The following is a 20,284-nucleotide window of genomic DNA, read 5'->3' as shown; positions in this document are numbered from 1 at the left end:
CAATTTTTGGTGGGGTGTGCCTCATAGTCCTCAAGATTTTGCAGTACAATTTTCCAACCAAAAAATGTGTACAAAACTGCATACCGGAGGAATGAGAGTGTCAAAATGCATATATTAGTGAAAACAACAAACAAAACTGTATCATGTTAGGGGGAATTGTTTGCAAAAATATGTACAGTCGTACCTTGGATCCTGAACGCCCTGGAACTCGGACGTTTTGGCGCCCGAACGCCACAAACCTGGAAGTGATTGTTCCGGTTTGCAAATGTTCTTTTGGAACCCGAATGTCTGACGGGGCTTCCATGGCTTCCGATTGGCTGCAGGAGCTTCCTGCAGCCAATCAGAAGCTGCAACTTGGCTTCTGAATGTTTTGGAAGTCGAACGGACTTCCGGAATGGATTCTGTTCGACTTCCAAGGTATGACTGTGTGTTAATCAAAATGCCTGGCAAAGAGTTTTTTATTAGGAGAAATTTGCACAGGAAGGCTTATGGCTTTTCTTTAAAATTGGGAATTGATGTGGAAATGTGGAGAGCTGAATTTAAGATTGGAAAAACAAGAAAGGGACTGAACTGAACACAACAATATTCTAGGGAAGCAGTTTCCTGAGGGTGTGGCCAATGTCATGTGCTGACAGCTTCTACAGCCACTGATGCAAGGAGCTGAATGCAAGGTGGAGATCAGTGGTGCACAAACGACCCCAGAAGGAGCAGGATATGTCCCTCCTCAGAGGTACTACCCTGGCCCTAACACCTGGAGTGGAGTCCCTAAGGCCTTGTACACCTCCTCCTGGCAACTCCTGCAGCCAAGCTGGTGCCAAACATATTGCCCTGCTTATCTTTGCACACATCAACAAGGTTGAGAGGGGTGTGTGTGTCTGGTCATTTGGGCAGCCCAGGACCTCCATTCATCCTGTCCAGACTTGCGCCTCAGAGAGGTCACTTCGGTGCTGCTAACGTAGCCGTTTGACTTCACCCCCGAATGCTCAGAAAGACGGATGCCAACAATTCTTGGAGGAATACACCTATATGAAGGAAGTTGTGGCAAAAAAAATGTGTGAATTCTCAAAATGGGCCTCTCAATAGCCCCTTTCCCACTTGAATTGTGGGAAGGGGACACCACGCTGGTTCTGGGAGCAGGGCATTGTTGGATGTCAGGAAGTTCTGGGGTAGTTTCTTTAGAAGGTGGATATTACTGTTATTTTATTGGGGAAACAGTCGTCCTCAGCTCCCCATTAGCAATCTGCCATTTGTGTGATCTAGGCCATGGTCTCCTAATGAAACCATGTGTTTATGCTCAGTTTCCCTTGCTATAAATGAATTATGTTAAGTTTGCTGCTTTGGTCTGCCCATATTCTTGAGTTATTTCTAAAGTTGCTATTAAAACTGAAAGAATGCCAAAGCCAAACACAATTTCTTCTAGTATGGGAAGTTATTTTTGAACCATTACTGTCCTTGGAGCCATGGAAATAAATTCCATTGCCAGTGGGTGACCTACAGTGATGGGAAAAAGGACATTAGACATTGAAGACATTTCTCTTAACTTTTTTTCTGTAGTTTCTGTGCGGCCAGAAAATAATACCTCTGATTTTAATGCTGCAGAGAAGGAGTTCACAAACTTTCTATCCCCACGATCCGTTTGAGAGAGATGAAAATTACTGAGCACTGCCCATCGCAAGATGGGGTGGATGTACACACAGGAAAATCCCCACTATAAATAAGTCATAAATTAAATTGTTGTAACAAAGGGAAAAAACCCTATGTAAAATCTCATAGAAAAGTTCTATGCTCTACAGCACCATCTGGTGTTGTTTGTTTACAATGCATTTAAAATGCTGTTTTCTGACTAATGTAGCTGAGTCCATGGTGGTGCAGGGACAGGGCCAATTACAAAAAGGTGGCAGGTGGAGGTGGAAATTGGCACAATCAGCTCACAACTACAGATATCATTTTCTATTGACAACTACTCCCTCTTTAGTAACTCCTAAATTCTTTACCATAGTGATTTCCTTGTTGCAAAGCGTCCCGCAACTTTAGCTTTCCTCAGGCTAAGTACAGATACTGGCTCTGGAGGTTTTGTGACTTATCCTCCCTGTTTTAGGCAGAATTTGCTGATCCAAAGGCTTTAAAGTGGAGAAGCCCTTTTACTTTATTTTTTGCCTTCCCTCCCTTCCTCCCTGCTTCTTCTTTTTTTTTTTTTTTTTAAAAAAACTCCCTGAACTACCCATTCTCCTTTGGTACCTTGGGGAATTGCTGGAGCTGTCCTCAGTCCATGCAAAAGGCTAAGGTGTGCCCAGGGGACAGGGCAGGAGAGCAAGGAGGCACACCTGAAAGTGGCCTGAGATGACACACACACACAGTGCTTTTTTTCTAGAAAAAGAGGTGCAGGAACTCCGACCTTTTGGGGATGGACAACTGAAATATACTCAGAGTCGCAAAGTGATTTCATGCTCTTTATTCAGCTCATAGTGGTGAGGAGGAATGAATGTCCCCTCAGTATCTGCTTTATATACATTATTTACACAAAGGGCTGCACATGATTGGCTAATTCCGGAATTCTACTGTAAGCCAATCAGGTTGTGGATTCACTTCAATCTGGAGCATGATTGGGTGGTTCCTGCCAACCAATCATACTGCTGCATTGTTCTAGGACCAATCAGATTGCTGCATTCTGAATCCTATTGTTCTAGGACCAATCAGACTGCTGCCTTTTGGATCCTATTGTTCTAGGACCAATCAGACTGCTGCAGTTTGGATCCTATTCGACTCAGTACATAACAACAACCCTAAGTTGTTGAGCTTTTTTTTTTTTAAGAAAGGCAATTGTCATGATTGGCTTTGGAGTTATTGGAAGCAAAGCTGATCTTAAACTGTAGTAGTAGTTGTTGTTTAGTCGTTTAGTTGTGTCTGACTCTTCGTGACCCCATGGACCAGAGCACACCAGGCACTCCTGTCTTCCACTGCCTCCCGCAGTTTGGTCAAATTCATGCTGGTAGCTTCGAGAAGACTGTCCAACCATCTCATCCTCTGTTGTCCCCTTCTCCTTGTGCCCTCCATCTTTCCCAACATCAGGGTCTTTTCCAGGGAGTCTTCCCTTCTCATGAGGTGGCCAAAGTACTGGAGCCTCAGCTTCAGGATCTGTACTTTCAGTGAGCACTCAGGGCTAATTTCCTTCAGAATGGATAGGTTTGATCTTCTTGCAGTCCATGGGACTCTCAAGAGTCTCCTCCAGCACCAGAATTCAAAAGCATCAATTCTTCGGCGATCAGCCTTCTTTATGGTCCAGCTCTCACTTCCATACATCACTACTGGGAAAACCATAGCTTTAACTATAGGGACCTTTGTTGGCAAGGTGATGTCTCTACTTTTTAAGATGCTGTCTAGGTTTGTCATTGCTTTTCTCCCAAGAAGCAGGCGTCTTTTAATTCCGTGGCTGCTCTCACCATCTGCAATGATCATGGAGCCCAAGAAAGTAAAATCTCTCACTGCCTCCATTTCTTCCCTTTCTATTTGCCAGGAGGTGATGGGACCAGTGGCCATGATCTTCATTTTTTTGATGTTGAGCTTCAGACCATATTTTTCGCTCTCCTCTTTCACCCTCATTAAAAGGTTCTTTAATTCCTTCTCACTTTCTGCCATCAATGCTGTGTCACCTGAATATCTGAGGTTGTTGATATTTCTTCTGGCAATCTTAATTCCGGCTTTGGAAACATCCAGCCCAGCCTTTCGCATGATTAATTCTGCATATAAGTTAAATAAGCAGGGAGACAATATACAGCCTTGTCGTACTCCCTTAAACTGTAGACACTTTTAATAATAACCCTCAGAGTGCTTAGTCATTTCCACAATCATTTTTGTCTGCTTTAACATTTTGCAATGTGCAAAGGGGGAATCATATGTTCTCTGAGCAACAAGATGGATTGTATCCATTCAGACTTCCGGGTAAGTCTGCATTCGATATGTATGCATGTGTGTGTGTGTCTATGCTCTGATTAGCAGCACCTGTTTCATCCCCTACCCCCTCCCACGGTCTTCCTCGTGAAATACGGTAGTTTACTTGAGGAACAAGTCTCCCGAATGCCCCTAAGATGAAAAAGCTTGCCATGAGCCATGAATGATCCGCAAAGCTCCTGAGAGTGGTTTCATTTGAAAGCAGGTAGAATCCCAAATTGCTGAGATGCTTTTGTTGTTGCTATTGTTGTTTTTAATGTCTGTCTTGGTGGAGGAGAACACCAGGTTTTCCAGTTGCACAGAAGTCTTTGTGAGGCAGAGGGTAAATCAGTCAATCAATCAATCAATCAATCAATCAACCAGAGCATAAGAACAAGAGCAAGAATAAGAACATCTAGTCCGGCATCCTGTTTTCACAGTGGCCAACCAGATTCCTGTGGGAGACCCGCAAGCAATTTCTAAGCCCAAGAGCACGCACACCCCCTGCAGTTTACAGTGACTGGTACTGTATTTCGAAGCATTTCTGCCTCCATGGCTAGTAGCCATTGAAAAGCCTGGCCCACTATGAATTCATCTAATCTTCTTTGAAAACCATCCAAGTTAGTGGTCCTTACTGCTTCCTGTGGGAGGGAGGTCCACCATTTAACTATGTGCTGCATGATACCTGTTCCGAATCTTCCAACATCCAGTTTCATTGCAGGTCCATGAGTTTCTGTTGTTATGAGAGAGGGAGAAAAACCTGAATTAGAGTGGAGGTTGGGTAAAGGGTGAATCTCGAAATGACTGCACAGCCCAGGAAGGGCGAATTGCATAGGTTTCCCTCTAAATGATAACAGACCTACATTTCTTCCCCATTCCTGCGCCATGCCTTCTGGTGCATTCTAGCATACTCTGGGTAGGTTCCCAGCTGCTACTGTGACCATCACCACTACCAGGTAAGCGCTTCTGGATCCCTGAGACTGCCAGCAACCAGAGCTTCAAGTCCATACCTTTGAGGTTGTCCTCCAGTTGGCTTTCTGGAAAATTCTAGAAGAGTAAAAACGATACGTGTGGTTGGGAGTGTCTGAAGTGGTGATCCTGCTCTCTCTGCCGGCTCCTTGTACGATTTAGGACCCTGCACAATGCGGTTTCTAAATCACAGGGGGAGCCTCTGCGTATAGAGCAGGATCCGTGCTTCAGACCTCGTCCTCAAGCATGCAAGTGGTGGAGATGCTTGGTGATGGGTCAGCTACACACGCCCCCTGAAGGCCCAAATAAGGCTCATGCTGCCGTCTTTTCCATTCCACATGAAGGCATTATTAATTCATTTTACACAAAAGCATAAGTCCCCCCCCCAAAAAAAATAAATATCTGATGATATCTTAGTACAGTGGTACCTCGGGTTAAGTACTTAATTCGTTCCGGAGGTCCATTCTTAACCTGAAACTGTTCCTAACCTGAAGCACCACTTTAGCTAATGGGGCCTCCTGCTGCCACCACGACGATTTCTGTTCTTATCCTGCACGATTTCTGTTCTTATACAGAAGCAAAGTTTTTAACCTGAAGCACTATTTCTGGGTTAGTGGAATCTGTAACCTGAAGCGTATGTAACCCGAGGAACCACTGTATTGATTTCAGTATCCTGATTTTGATCATGTTCCCCACCCTAGCCATTTTAACTTTAAAAAATGTATTTTTAAAACTGTAAACTGCCCTAATGTTTTCTGCAGAAGGGTAACATATATGTTTAACAACAACTCTGATTTGTGTAGCCTCATGTTGGGCCAAAGGGGGTGGACTATATGTCCCTCTAAGAGAGAGAAAGAGAGAGAGAGAGAGAGAGAGAGAGAGAGAGAGAGAGAACGAGAACTAACTACCGGTAACTGAACCCTCGCTGAACTCAGTGGCACTTACATACAACAAGATTGTTTTGTACTGGTGAACTCTATAAATGCTAAGTATTATATAGGAATTCTGTCCCTGTTTCTATCTGGCCACCCGAACTCTGAACCATCCCCGCACCCGTCCTCAAAGATATTGTAGGCTGCTGACTGCATCGCATGGAATTACTATATTCCAGAATCCCCCCTCCCTGGGTGAAAGGTTAGCTCAGAGGATCATTGTTTGTCTTGTAAAATATACTGCTGAAAGCATGCAGCTAGCTGAATTAATTAGTGTTCCTGCTGGAATTTTACCTTTTGCATTTCCTGGCTTCTCGCGACTGTCCTTGCGCGTGACCTTAATGTTTTGTTTAGCGCAGAGTTCTGCAAGATGCGAGGGAAAAGAGAGGGAAAGGAGGAGGGAGGGTGTCGGCCGAGTGATAAAAGCATTCATAAAACAAGCTCATTCACAGGTGATTAAGGCTTTTATATAGCATTTTAATTAAAAACCCAGAAGCGGGTTTAGTGCTGCCGTGGGAGAGGGCCATTAAAACAAGCTGTCAAGTGCAGTATAAATAGGGTATGTTCAGACATGACACCTATCCATGGATTTTTGTTACATGAATGTGCACTGAGGGGCCTGTGGCTCTTTCTTTTCCCCTGCATGGCAAGATACCTTCTTTCCAATCCTTACTTGTCGCAAACCATAGTTTACAGTTTTGTCCAAATGGGCAGAAGATGGTCAGTGCTTGCGTATGAACCAGGAGGGAATATTGTTGAACATGGGGAGTGAAATATACTCAGAGTCAAGAGTGGATTTCATGCTCTTTATTCAGCTCATAGTGGTGAGGAGGAATGGAAGTTCCTCCAGAATGTCTATTTATATCCATTATTTACACAATGGGCCCCATGTGATCGGCTAATTCCGGGATTCACCTGTAGGCGAATCAGGTTGCGGATTCACTTCCACCTGGAGCTGGATTGGGTGGTTCCTGTGGACCAATCAGACTGCTGCATTCTGGATCCTATTGTTCTAGGACCAATAAGACTGCTGCATTTTGGATCCTATTCAACTCAGTACATAACAAGGAGGAAAGTGAGAGGTCTATGGACGAGCCCAAGGTTCCTCAGTGCTTGCTCACAAAATGCCAAACCACGGCTTGGTGTTGCGTCCAAAGATCTCCACAGATATGCACCAATTTATGTCTGTTTCAGAGTGAGAAGCCCATTCAGGAAATCACTTGAAAGCTGATTTACAATTTCAATTAATAAAGCCGGACTGAATTTTCTGAAAACAGTCAGGAAAGAGTGGAGGAGGGGGCAGATACAAGACAGGCCTCCTGCACCTTTAATAGCTGGATAGAAGAAGGATTTCAGCAGGTGTAGCTTGTCAGCTATTCTACACAATTACTAAAGGTGCAGGGGCCCTTTTTGTGCATCTGGCTGCTGTGCAGTATTCCAGATTTGCTGCATGGATCTGTTCTCAACGGAGCAGAAAAGGAATCTTAAAGGCCACCAGGGTTGAAAGTAGTTTCTCTCTTATCAGACGTGAAGGTTGGGGGTGAGTATGAGTTTGTAACTTACCAGCTTTGCCCAATGCACAGTGAGTTTGCTCCACAGCCCTGGTTTTCCAGAAAACAGGCCCTTGCAAATCTATATCGAGTTGAATGGCATTTAGGGTTGTTGTTGTTGTTTTGCCTGGGATTGCCATGCCTTGAAAGTCTTTAAAGGCACACACAGAAGAACGAAGGGATGGGCTGAATTCAAACAAAACTTCTATGTTCACATGAGCTAATGTGTTTATTTTAACTGGCGTCCCAAATGAGCTGTTCTGTTTGGGAAGAAGCAAGCTGCTGGATACATATCCTTTAAAAAAAAAAAAGTGGTGCACAAGTTCAGTATCTTCAATGAACATGGAAACATAGTCAAGTTTACAGTAAGGACTGCGTACATGGTTACACGAAAGGAACACAGAGGAAGAAGTCAGTCCAGAACAACCTTAAATGGAGGGGTTTCTTTTTTTCTTTTTTTGAGCAGGGAGATAGGATGATAGATGCTGCCATTTTGTCTTGATTCCGAATGTCCCTTTTGCAATGCAGTACATTTTGCATTGTGGGTTTTTGACTGACAAACCACCACGTCACACTCAAATTTATTCATGAAAGTGGGTTGTGGTACGACACAACAAAGATTGTCAATGGACCTGTTATCACTCCATTACCCTTTTCCACTCATGCATGCTTCCGTTCCCCTATGATTCACTGTGAGGTATGCCAAAATACTCCCAAATATTTCATTACACAAGCAAAGCACCCACAATATGGGTTTCTAGGGCTGCAAATGGTTTGGTTTTTTTTTTTAATGGGAATGATTAGCACAAAAATGAGCACTAAATTTCTACTACATTCCGCTAGATTTCCAGAAGCACATTTTTGTGTGTGCTATTTTGCCTAATATAGTCATTTTTGCAAGCAATTTCCCCTGTTGGGATGCTTTTTTGTGTTATTTTCAGTAATATATGCATTTTTGTTCCTGCTTTAGTCTAAAATACACAGTCTGTATGCATTTTGTGGTTGGAGGACTGCATCACAATGAGGAGGGCTATGAGTTTTGAAGGACTGCTGCATTTCAGCTTGTGTGTGGGTCTCGAAAGCGTGAACTGGGTAGGTTTTCATTAACATTTAGACCAAGCTAATTTCTCCCCCTGGTTTACATGTAGCATGCCAAAGGGTTAAACAGGTGCCTCCGAGTGGTTTCAACCTCTTCTCAGTTTCTGCAGAACTTGTCCCTGTTTATAGCAGGTCTGAACAATGGCCAATGACCCTCCCTCCCTTGTAGTCTTCTGGAGAATTTTTCACTTCCAAATATTTCTGAACAGGTTTTGATAGAAAACAGATTTATTTGTTTTCCTTCCAGACAGACTAAGAATATCTAATTCTTTTAGATATTGCAGAAGAATGCTTCACATAGCTATAAATTCAGGGTGCCAGTTTAAACAACCGAAGCTCGAGTCCGGATTGCTGCTAGTTTGCTTGACTTTTCAGATGGTGGAGGGGGTGGGGAAGGGAGAATTGGAATGGCTCGCCTGTCTTCTTCCCCGGGGTCGCTTGCTTGTGGTTCAGCAGATGCCATAGCATACACGCAACTGAAGCAATGCATTTTATACCCTCAAAGGCCAGAATGTCCAGTGCGCTTGGAATTAGCCATTTCACATCCTAGACAAGGCTACGCATACAAACAGACCCAGTCACTCTCATGCCTCCACTAATAGCAGCTGCTAAAAGAGTTGGTGACCTTCAGCTGTGGCCACTTTAACCTCCATCATCATCCCTCAGTTTTTTCTAAGCTGTTTTTGGGCACTGTGAATTGTTTACAATATGTGTCCACTTCCTCCAGATCCTTTCTGCAGCCTCCTTAAGCTTTGTAGTATTGCAGACCACAACTCTAGCTTGTATCATCTTAACGAAATGTTGTGTGCTCTTAAATTACAACTTTTGGGGGGTGAGCAGCATGCCTTCCCTGTGCCCCGATTTCATTATTCTAATAAGCATTTAAGGCTACTGTAGAGACTAGGATTCTTTTTTTAAAAAAGATCTTGTGATTCCCCCCTCCCCATTTTGTACTTTTCATATTAAAATTTTGCTACTTAAAAAGAAGCCTAGTAAAAGACAATGAGTGGTGTGATGTCATTCCACTTCACCCTGCTGTACCCTCCACTCAGAATCATCAGTTTGGCTTTCGGAGGGCAAGGGGAAGGCTGACTGAGATGTCTGCCATATATTATGCTGGAAGTTACCAAGTCTATGGCGGGTGGGGAGATTAGGACATGAATCAGCCGCCGCCACAAGTCCCCTGCAACTTCTAGTTAGGGCCTGCATTCAGGATGGGGGAGACATTTGATGCAGATCATGTATAAACGTAAACTGCCCAGTCAGCACTTTGTAGAAAAGATACAGAAGCCAAAATGCAGCCATACTCTGAGATTTGCACACTTTTTTTTGGAGAATAAACCAATTGCTATACATTTTGGAAAGTTGCTTGTCCACTGTGCGTTTGGATGCCTCTTAAACGATCATGAAGAAATGTTAGTTTCCAAGATCAAGGTGAGGGCTTTTGTCTATGTTTGGATACAACTGGGCCCCTATTTTGAATCAAGATGGTGGACCGAGCCTTTCAAAACCACACTGATTTTAATCACTGATTTCATAACTGCGCCAATGTTTTGGTTTCTTAGAATGCCCAAGCAATGCTAGGCCTGAGGCTGCTTGTATAGACCCTTAATGAATACTATGGGGGTGGTGGACTGTGATCCTTGAATGACCATTGAAGTGCTGCAAGCATATATCTGTTTTCATGTGTACAGCACGACAGTGCATAGGTGCTTGGATGTTGATAGGTTGGCACAGCTCCACATCACTGATATGTTGGCCATAGAACGCTGCTTTGAAGGAAAGGGACCTAGGAAGGCATCTAGTCTACCCACCCTGCTCCTAGCAGCTTTTGCAGCGTAGAGCGCAGCTACAACATCCTGACAGATGGACCCTTAGCCTCTGCTTAAATAACCCCAGTCAATCAGAATTGATCATTTTCCTCCCATGCCTGTATTCAGTGTCTCTGCATCAGAGTGCCAGAAACTGAGTTTTCCTTCTGCGTTTGTCATCATTTGGCCATTAGGAAATTTCAGCATTTGTCTCCCATCGTTTGCTACTCCTTGCTTTGGCTAAAACAAGCTGAAAACAGTTGCTGCTGTTTCCAGATCTAAAGGTAAAGGTAAAGGGACCCCTGACCATTAGGTCCAGTCGTGGCCGACTCTGGGGTTGCGGCACTCATCTCGCTTTACTGGCTGAGGGAGCTGGATTACAGCTTCCGGGTCATGTGGCCAGCATGACTAAGCCGCGTCTGGCGAACCAGAGCAGCACACGGAAATGCCGTTTACCTTCCCGCCGGAGCAGTACCTATTTACCTACTTGCACTTTGACATGCTTTTGAACTGCTAGGTTGACAGGAGCTGGGGCTGAGCAATGGGAGCTCACCCCCTCACGGGGATTCTAACCGCCGACCTTCTGATCAACAAGCCCTAGGCTTTGTGGTTTAACCCACAGCGCCACCCGCGTCCCATTTCCCGATCTAGCTGAGCACAATAGGTTTGCCAAATGCTGTGATATTGTGTTCTGGGTGAGAGCTTTGGGGGGTGGAGCTCTCCGCCAGAGGGCAAAGCCTAGAGCCATGTTTGCCAACCTGGTGCTCTCTGGATATTTTGGACTGCAACTGCAGCCAGAGAGTTACAGTTCCTAGAACACCCTTGCAAAGAAGAGTGAGTAGTTGTTAAACCACTCAGGGAATTGTAGCTTCAGGAGCGGAATAGGAACCTCATAATTACTCTTAGCACCCTTAAGAAACTAGAGCTCCAATAATTCTTTGGGGAAAGCTGTGACTGTTTAAAGGGGTATCATGGTGCTTTAAATGCCACCACTTTAGCTAATGGGGCCTCCTGCTGCCATTGCGCTGCCGCTGCACGATTTCTGTTCTCACCCTGAAGCAAAGTTCTTAATCCGAGGTAATATTTCTGGGTTAGCGGAGTCTGTAACCTGAAGCGTATGTAACCCGAGGTACCACTGCAATATGAAAATATTTGATGGTTGTCCAGCTCCCCTCCCCCACCTTTGTGAGATGTGCCCTTCAACTCGATAAGCATGGCAACAGTCTTCCTGTTCAAATATTAAGGAAGGCCTCTGCATGGGTCTCCCCTCCTCCTCTGTCTCACTTCCACCAAGTAATCATATGTGAGCAAGCCCTATATATACATATAATCAGCAGGCAAGCTTTAACTAATTCCAGTTTTCTTTTTGTCTCCTTAAAATTGCACTGTGCATCAACCCCGTGTCCTCCCGCCCCTTCTCTTTCCTCTTTCCTTCATTGCAAATGCCTGAACTTGGAGTAAAGGGTTGGAAATTTTGCACAAGGGAGGGGGGAGGACTCTTTTTCCCTCTCTCCCTTTTAAATAAATAAAAAAAGCACCCTGAGTGCAGAGTCTAGGCTAGAATTCCAGAGGAAGTTGAGGGCCTCCTGTTCTGCACAGGAAGCAATCTTGGAGCAGGCCTTAAATGCCAGATTCCAGGCAGAGTTTAACTAACCACTGACAGCTCTGTAAACAAAGCAGGGACAAAAAAGAGAGAAGCTTTCCCTTTTCTGGTAGTCATTTTTAAGTTTGGGGCCTGCAGGAGAATTCTCCTATATTTGTCTCGATAGGATATAAACCAAAGGCTGTGAGAGGGCTTTGCATATGAAGGAACTATAGAAGAGAGCAAATATTTCATGGAGTAAACCCTCAGGAGGAAGGTAGGTGCCTGTTTAAATTGCAGGGATCAAGCTCTGTCTCTTTCTCCCCTCCCCACCCTTCTTCCCCCAAACCCAGCAAAAATGTGCCAACCTCCAGCTTTGCTTTCTGAAGAAGGATTTATAGCAAAATTGCCTTTGACTGGATGATGTTTTAAAACACTAGGTTCTCTCTCTCCACCCTTAATGCCACCTTTAATCTTCCCAACATTCCTCCTTTTAGTAGTGTGGCTAGCAAGGCAAAACGTCTTTCAAGTTCAGGGTAGCATTTTGCTGGAAAAAGTTGGTTGATTTCTTTAGTTACAGTTTTCCCCTCCTCTTTCTCTCTCTTTCTCTCTCTCCCCCAAGTCTGCAATTGTATAATTGTGATGTTACAAATTAACTAATATTTCATTCACAGTTCCAGTAACCAAACTAATGTTAAAATGTATACATTGCTCATGTTTATTATACCTAGACCGTGGTTAAATAATATATAGTTGTTTTGTCAACTGTTGTGCAATCTTAAGGAATAATAAAATTGTTTATATATTTTTTGTTTCTTTTTTTAAAAAAGACTGTTCCCCCGGCACAAAAAAGCCTTTGCATAACAAATAGAAAATGTACTTGTTTACTTTTAAAAATCTTAATTTCTAGTTAGGGAGCTGAATTCCAAAATGTGTTGCATCAAAATTTTTAACATTTTATCTCCGTGACTCTTTGGGGATCCAGTTTACTATCAAGGGGAATGTGATAGAGAACTGAATTTGGAGCTGAATTTAAAAGGCGAACAAAAATTTAATGTAACCCAGTTAATTAAAGGCACCCTTTCATTTCCATGTGTTGTTCTAAGCAACTTTCGCCTCTCTCTTTCTCTTTCTCCCTGAAGTTCAGTCTGATTTGGGGGGTTTAACCAAGTCTGAGTGCACGCCATGGACGACTTTGAACGTCGCAGAGAGCTCAGGAGGCAAAAACGAGAGGAGATGCGCCTGGAAGCAGAGAGGTGAGTAATTAAATTTTATTTGGAAATGCTGTCTGCAGTTTTATTTTTTACTTTTTTAAAAAAGCCTTGTCTCTGAGACTTCCTCCCGCTAAAATGAACCGAAGAGACATGGTTCAACAGACCATGCTGCCTGAAAGTTTAAGAAAAGCAACTTTCTTTCTTCTTCTTTTTTTGCACAGTATGAACACAGCAGTTCCTCAACCACTAGGCCCTTCTGTGAATTCCATTTGCCACCTTTTGTGCCTTGGGAGGGAATTACCTGAAGGAGCGGGGAGGCAGAAAACAGTTTATAGGCCTTATTAGAAAGGAGCAGAAGAAGCTGGTAATAGCCATGTTTAAAGTGTCTAATTACTGTCAAGTCGATGCAGTCCTGTTTGAGAGCCTATGATGAAATTACAGGCTGTTTGAGTAGAAGCTGGTAGAGAACATTTTTAATGTGTCCTTAACAGTATAGTATGCAACAGTAAATACCGTTGCTTATTAATAGTGGATAGAGTGTTTAATTCTAACACGTCCTTTCGTACTATATCCTCTGGAACAATTTCTTGCTTGTTCCCTTTGTATGGTACTGGTGGAGAACAAAGCTATTTAAGCCCAGGGTAGGGAACTGATAGCCTGTGGGCCAAATCCACCACCTCCTGGCCCTTAGATAAGCACCTAATCCCAAGGATGCCTGCTTGGCAAATGCTGCAATGCTCAACCACTGTTCCCTGAGCTCAGACCCAGGTAAAGGGCTCTTTAACCACTTATACGCCTAGTATGAACTGCAACAGAATTTATTCTGGGTGCTTCCTTTACATCCTAGTGGTGTGTGAGCCAAATGAAAGCTGAGGTGTATTTGGCAAGAAGTCTAAACACACACACACATCAGCACCCCCCAACCGACTGCTGTTATTAGTTCTGTGAAAGAGAGCTTAGTGAAGTTATTTGCATACTTTCAAATTTTTTTATTGTGAGAGAAGGCAGCCATTTTGGTTGCCGTTTTGTGTGTCCCCCCCCCCCCCCGGAAGAAGCGCTTTTTTCAGGGCTGCAATCTCGTGCGGCACCCCAAAATGGGTGTTTCTGGCCATGAAGCCCTGATAAGTGCTTTTTTTTTGGGGGGGGGGAACCATGGCGCGAAATCATGCAAGATCACAGCAACCAAAATGGCTGCCGTGTTCTAGTGATAAAAACCAGGAAGTTGGTGTCCCAGATATTGGCTTCAAACTGTTGGAGGATATGCATTTTCACATGTTTTAGTTGGCATGGGAATAAGCCAAGTGGGTGGAGCAAAAGCAGTTTGCCTTTCATCCTCATTCAGTTCAGAATATGAGACTTGTCGAAGAAGATTTGGTGTCCAGGGATTTTCAATGTAAGGAGCTGTTTTGAAAAGCTGCCCATTCCACTGTTCATATATATGAGATTGCTGACTCCTCATTTAGGCCAGCTTGTGTGTGAATGCAAATGGAGGGTGCACAGAAACTCTCAGCTACTTTGGGGAAGGTTCTTGGGCCAGATGATCTCTGTGGGTTGGGTTTCCCACTCTGAGCAGGCACACTGCTGTTGCCATTGCCTCTCCCTCTGGACCCAGTTGGCACCACCTCCCAGAGAGAGAGGACAAAGCCTTTGGAGACTACTGTTGCTTCTCCTTGCTCTCCTCAGTTCTTCTGAGATGGCATGTGAACTGGAAGCCACACCAAGCAAGGAGGTTGGGAGGCTCCAAGGAGTGGGGCGCTGGCTATAGGGTGGGACTCAGCTAGTGCCCAACCATGTCTACCTTGACATTGACCTTGCTTCCAGTATTGAGCTGGTTCTCCCTAACCCCAGTTATTGAAGGTGGCTTGATGGGACACTGTTGCCCCCTACGACATGTGTGCATTCACCCCCCTACAGGTCTGTGGGCAGAGTTTTGTGAGTTTCTATACTGCTTTAAAATCAGCAGAATTTTCACTATTGGGAAAACATTTGAGAGAAATGCCCCTGGGGTGATGATATGTCAGGGCATAGCATTGTTTGAAGTGAGGCATTATGGGAGAACATGGCAGCCCTTTAGGCCGCTGAGAGAAAAAAATTACTCCTGCTGTTTACACTGAATTTTTAACAATGAAATGAAGAGGGTGGGGAGCTGCTACTTGTTCCCAGTAAGCCCCTTGCCTCTGGCAATGTGGGAAAAATTTGCCCACCCTACCTAGAAATTGGCTGGGTGGGAGATCCATCCCATTTTCACAGCCGCCAGTTGGGCTGGGGAAGTGGAGCAGCATTCTGGGTTCAGCTTCTTTCTGGTACAGCTGGGCTAGAACATCTTTCCTAATGTTACTGTCACATTTTCACCCCATCTCCATGGTAATATGGGATATAACACAACTGCATGACATGACCTCGTGGTGTCTCTGCTCTTGTCTCACCTCACTGACTGACTGTGGAGAGGAGATACACTATGCCACACCAGATGTTGTGCTCTGCTCTACACCAGGGAGTGGAGGAAACCGTGACGCTCCAAATGTGGCTGAACTCCAACTCCCATAAGTCCAAGCCAGCATGGCCAGTGGTCAGGGATGATGAGAGTAGTAGTCCAATGACATTTGGAAGGCCACTGCATCCTTACGCTGTTCTGGAGGTAACCACATTGCAGTGGTGGTAGCCCTATTTGTCCTGCAATGCCTAGTTATACAATATTCTTTAGATGGGAGCTTTAGAAATAAAGTAAAGTAACAATTTAGGTTAGAGGTTTAAAAAGTGCATTCTGTTTGCATTTCTGCAAAACGTCTGAAAGAAGTTTGCTGAGCCTTCCAAGGAATATATCTGTGGAGAAGTCAAGCATGAAGTCTGTGACCTGAAATGGCGTATAGATGGGGAAATGTATATGTTAAATCCATCAACTGATTGAAGATTGATTAGCTGTGCTATTGTAACTAATTAAACAAAAGGCCTGAAACCCACAGTATTTCCAGGTTTTAAAACACTCTAGGGATTCATTGAACACTTGCACCATTCAGATCTGGCTTGAATTATACTGGTATCAGTATTTCCCTCTCCCCTCCCTCATATATCCAGCTAACGTTTCCTGATTTGGCACGGACTGGGGGCAAGCTCATGGGCGTTTTGAATTCTTCTCTATACATGTGGCCAACATCCAAGATGGCTGTCTGGGTAACAGTCTGTGGAAGTGGGCATCTCGCTAGGGTGGCTGTTTAAAACAGCAAGGAACAATCTCTTTCTCTATATGGAGGCTCTATGGGTTGGAGGATTTCATCCTAGGTACATTGTCTAGGAGAACTCCTAGATTCATCTTTGTTGCTGAAGGCCCAAGTGGCCTTGGTCATGGAGTCTTTGGACCAGCTTCAGCCATTCCCAGACAGGGATAGCTTGACCTCAGTCATCCATGACTAAGCTATCGACTGGGCGACTACAATCCTTAAACAAGACATGGAGGCTGCAACTTGCTGCATAATGTGGTGGCAAATATGCTGGGTAGAACATCTTATAGGAGCCACATAACACTAGTCCTCAAATAAGCCCACTGGCTGCCATTGTTCTCTGGCCTGGTTTCAAGGCACTAGATGTGACTTACAATGCTCTGAGTGGTTTAAGATTTGGCTACTTGGAGGAATGTCTTTCCCCCATATTGCCGTGCCTGACCTTTAAGACCCACCTTGGGGAGCAGGGCACTCCTTGACATCACCCTTTTGGGAGCTATACATCATGTGAGACAGGTCTTCTGCACTGCAGCAGCCTGATTACGTAATGCCAATGGAGGTTACTTTTTGGTGCTAAAATAAAACCTCTTTCTATAAGCATTTGGGATGGTCTCTTGGGACTGTTTGGTTATGACTTGCCTGCTGGTTTCTTCCTATTGATTAGGAGTGGGTGATTTTGTCAGGGTTTTGTTTTGTTTTTTGTTTTTTTGCTTAATTTCAACTTCTCATTTTTTGAGCCTTCAGTTTAATTCTCCACATTAGCTTGCATTTAAAAGGAGATCCTCATGAATATTCTCCAGCATTTTAGAGCAAATTTCTCCTCATGGACACATTTTGGCAAAGCGGTCTTCCCTAATAAAACACATTTGTGTATGCTACTTTCACTAAAATGTCATATTTTTGCACTCTAATATATGCATTTTTGTAAACATTACTCAGCTGGAGGACTGTAATGGCAGAAGTGAGACTTTCAAAGGATGGCTGTGTTTCAGTTCTTTGTATTGTTTCAGAAAGTGTGTATTAGGGACTGTAGAATCATCTTTCAATAGAAACTGAACCAAATTCCTCCCCCATCCCTACTATTGATAGATCATGTTTTTCTGCTCTTACCTTTTAGTATGTTACAGGTAGGTAGCCGTGTTGGTCTGCCATAGTCAAAACAAAATAAAAGAAAAAAAAATCCTTCTAGTAGCACCTTAAAGACCAACTAAGTTAGTTCTAGGTATGAGCTTTCGTGTGTATCTGAAGAAGTGTGCATGCACACGAAAGCTCATACCTAGAACTAACTTAGTTGGTCTTTAAGGTGCTACTGGAAGGATTTTTTTTCTTTTATTTTGTTTTGACTTTTAGTATGTGTGTTATAACTGTTAGTAAGTTGTGCTCCAGCCTGAAATAGTCATTGAAATAAATATAAATGAATAAAACTGGCCTTCCCAACTGAAGTTATGGGTATGAAGCATAGCTTGAACTTGGGCTTACTGGATCCTCTATGGTTAACCACCATTTTGTGGTGGGATGGATTGAGGAAATATTGTGCTGTGCTGGACTTTCAGAAATATTAATGCTGGTTTGAGGACTGTGTTGTTGCTTAAAGGTAAAGGGACCCCTGACCATTAGGTCCAGTCGTGACCGACACTGGGGTTGCGGCACTCATCTCGCTTTATTGGCTGAGGGAGCCAGCGTACAGCTTCTGGGTCATGTGGCCAACATGACTAAGCCACTTCTGGCAAACCAGAGCAGCGCACAGAAACGCTGTTTACCTTCCCGTCAGAGCGGTACCTATTTATCTACTTGCACTTTGACATGCTTTCGAACTGCTAAGTTGGCAAGAGCAGGGACCGAGCAACGGGAGCTCACTCCATTGCGGGGATTCAAACTGCCGACCTTGGCAAGCCCTAGGCCCTGTGGTTTAACCCACAGCACCACCTGCATCCCGTGTTGTTGCTTAGTGCTTTTTAAAAAGAAGTGTCTTTGTGTTTTTGTCTTTTGAACAAAACCAAATCCCAAAAACTAGAAGAGTAAAATGGGCTTTTCTTTAGCACGTTCTCCTGCTCTCCCAACTTTCCTGAGCAATGAGGTGCTATAGAGCTAGGGCTGCCATGCACCCGGGTTTCCCCAGACATATCTGGGATTGGGCCCTCAGAAATTGCATCTGGGGAAAATTTCTGTTAAGTGGTAAAATGTCCGGGAAAACCCAGACGTATGGCAACCCAGTGCAGCCTTCCCAACAGCTCCAGTCACAGATGCAGCAGCAAAAGGGAGGCAGAAAAGGAAGCAAATGGCAGATGGGCCTTCCTTGCTGGCTGTCTCACTGGCCCAGGAGCAGACAGCCTGAGAGGCAGTGGCGTAACGTGGGGGTGCAGGGGGGGCCAGCCGCACCGGGTGCAACATTGGGGGGGCGCGCTCGCACTCGCAGCTCTCTGCCCCTACCTGGCTCACTCACTCTCTCTCACTGCAGTGCTGGCTGTGCGAATCTGATCCGAGCTGCCGGGTCGCCGCCCACTGTGGAGGGGGAGGGTGCCAGGTGTGCGTTGCGGTGCGGAGCGGAGAGAGAGCGAGGGAGGGACTATCTGGGGGAGGGACAGTGCAGCGGCCGCCCAGTGCAGCGCTGAGCGCGGGAGAGAACCACACCCGACCAGCCCAGGCAGCAGCAAGAAGAAGCTGGCAGCGGCGGCAGGTTAGGGGTTAGGGGCGCAAATTACTTGCCTTGCCCCAGGTTAGGGGGCGCAAATTACTTGCCTTGCCCCAGGTTAGGGGGCGCAAATTACTTGCCTTGCCCCGGGTGCTGACAACCCACGCTTTGCCGCTGCTGAGAGGCCCATTGATCCTCCTTGTGGGGCCACTGAGAGCACCCAGGCTGCCCTTCCTGTGTCCGGTGCGCTGCACAGTGCGCTTTGCCAGAGAGGACGTGATGCCTGCTGTGCGCCAGACTTGGCCACGCACCTGGCGGGAAGCACAGCGAGGCAACTCGGGGAGAAGCGCAGAGGCCTGTGATTGGCTGGAAATGGTGCCCCCTGCCTCCCCAAACCGCTGGAGGCTCTGGAAACCCGTGGTCACCGACGCCCTGCATGTGCCAGCAGCGTGTTGGGCAGCTCTGGAGCAAAGGAGGGCACTGCAGCCTTGACACCTCGGATTGCCTCCGCACAGGATGCAAGTCAAAAGCCAGATTTTCACCTTTTGAAATATGGCAACCCTATGGAGAGCCAGAGATTTTGGTTTCCATTGCCCAAGAGAACCTGGGAGACTTGGTAATTTTTGCTTTATACATACAGTTAGAGCATAGGAGGGCATAAACAGCAGGTATTCATATCCATTGCACTTTTTAAATCTACACTGATAGGCATAGTTCTCCAGGGATCCAGATGAAGGTCTACCTGAAGACAATGGTCTTAGTATGAATTCCCATCTGTACGCAAAGCTTGGGGTCCATCACTGGGGCATGACCCTTCCTCCAGTATTGTCCATCTAGTCCAATATTGTCTATTCTGACTGAACAGCAGTTCATTGGGGTCTCCTATAGAGTTCTTTACCCTCGTGTAAGTGAAGATGTCCAGGACTGAACCTAGGACCTTATTCGTGCAAATTACGGCCTTTGCTATTGAGCTGTGTCCCTCCCTGAGGGGTCAAAACAAGAGAACGACTCAGAATGAAATGTCTTTGCAAGAGCCTCCTCAGGGCATATGTAAACCACACAACTTTACAGCTATGAGATTTATTTTCCATGTTACAGCTGGGGGCTCCCAATGCTGCTGTTATAGCTGAAAAAGGCATTTTCATTAAAGGACTTTGTTGTTTATGACCTTAATTTTCATCTGCTGATTTACAACAGCAGTGTAAAGAGACCTTTAAGTGAGTGTAAGTAGTGTAACTATTTAAGAAAATATTTACACTCTCTTAAAAAGCTACTTTTTGAAGCTATTTTCCTCCGGGCTAAAAGTCCAAGGACCCAGGGAGACTGGTGTTCTTGCACCTATGTGCTTGTG

At 44.9% G+C, this 20,284-nt stretch overlaps 1 protein-coding gene across 9 annotated transcripts in view; it reads left to right on the top strand.

The window, feature by feature from the left end:
* CALD1 (caldesmon 1) overlaps positions 1 to 20,284 on the top strand; it is a 184,393-nt gene that overhangs the window by 87,442 nt on the left and 76,667 nt on the right. For 7 of the 9 annotated variants that reach the window (XR_013842789.1, XM_079992390.1, XM_079992384.1 and 4 more), the window contains exon 3: positions 13,012 to 13,125. Coding sequence is in view for 8 of the 9 variants with exons in the window: in XM_079992390.1 (XP_079848516.1) it covers positions 13,055 to 13,125 (71 nt within the window). In the remaining variant the exon portion in view is untranslated. Of the gene's footprint in view, positions 1 to 11,868; positions 12,147 to 13,011; positions 13,126 to 20,284 lie in introns of those variants that run through there. The other 2 variants (XM_079992388.1, XM_079992386.1) reach the window with 2 other exon arrangements.

This window comes from Podarcis cretensis (genome assembly GCF_951804945.1).
Source record: "Podarcis cretensis genome assembly, chromosome: 10".
Classification (NCBI taxonomy): Eukaryota; Metazoa; Chordata; class Lepidosauria; order Squamata; family Lacertidae; genus Podarcis; species Podarcis cretensis.
This window is presented reverse-complemented; position numbering and strand designations above follow the sequence as displayed.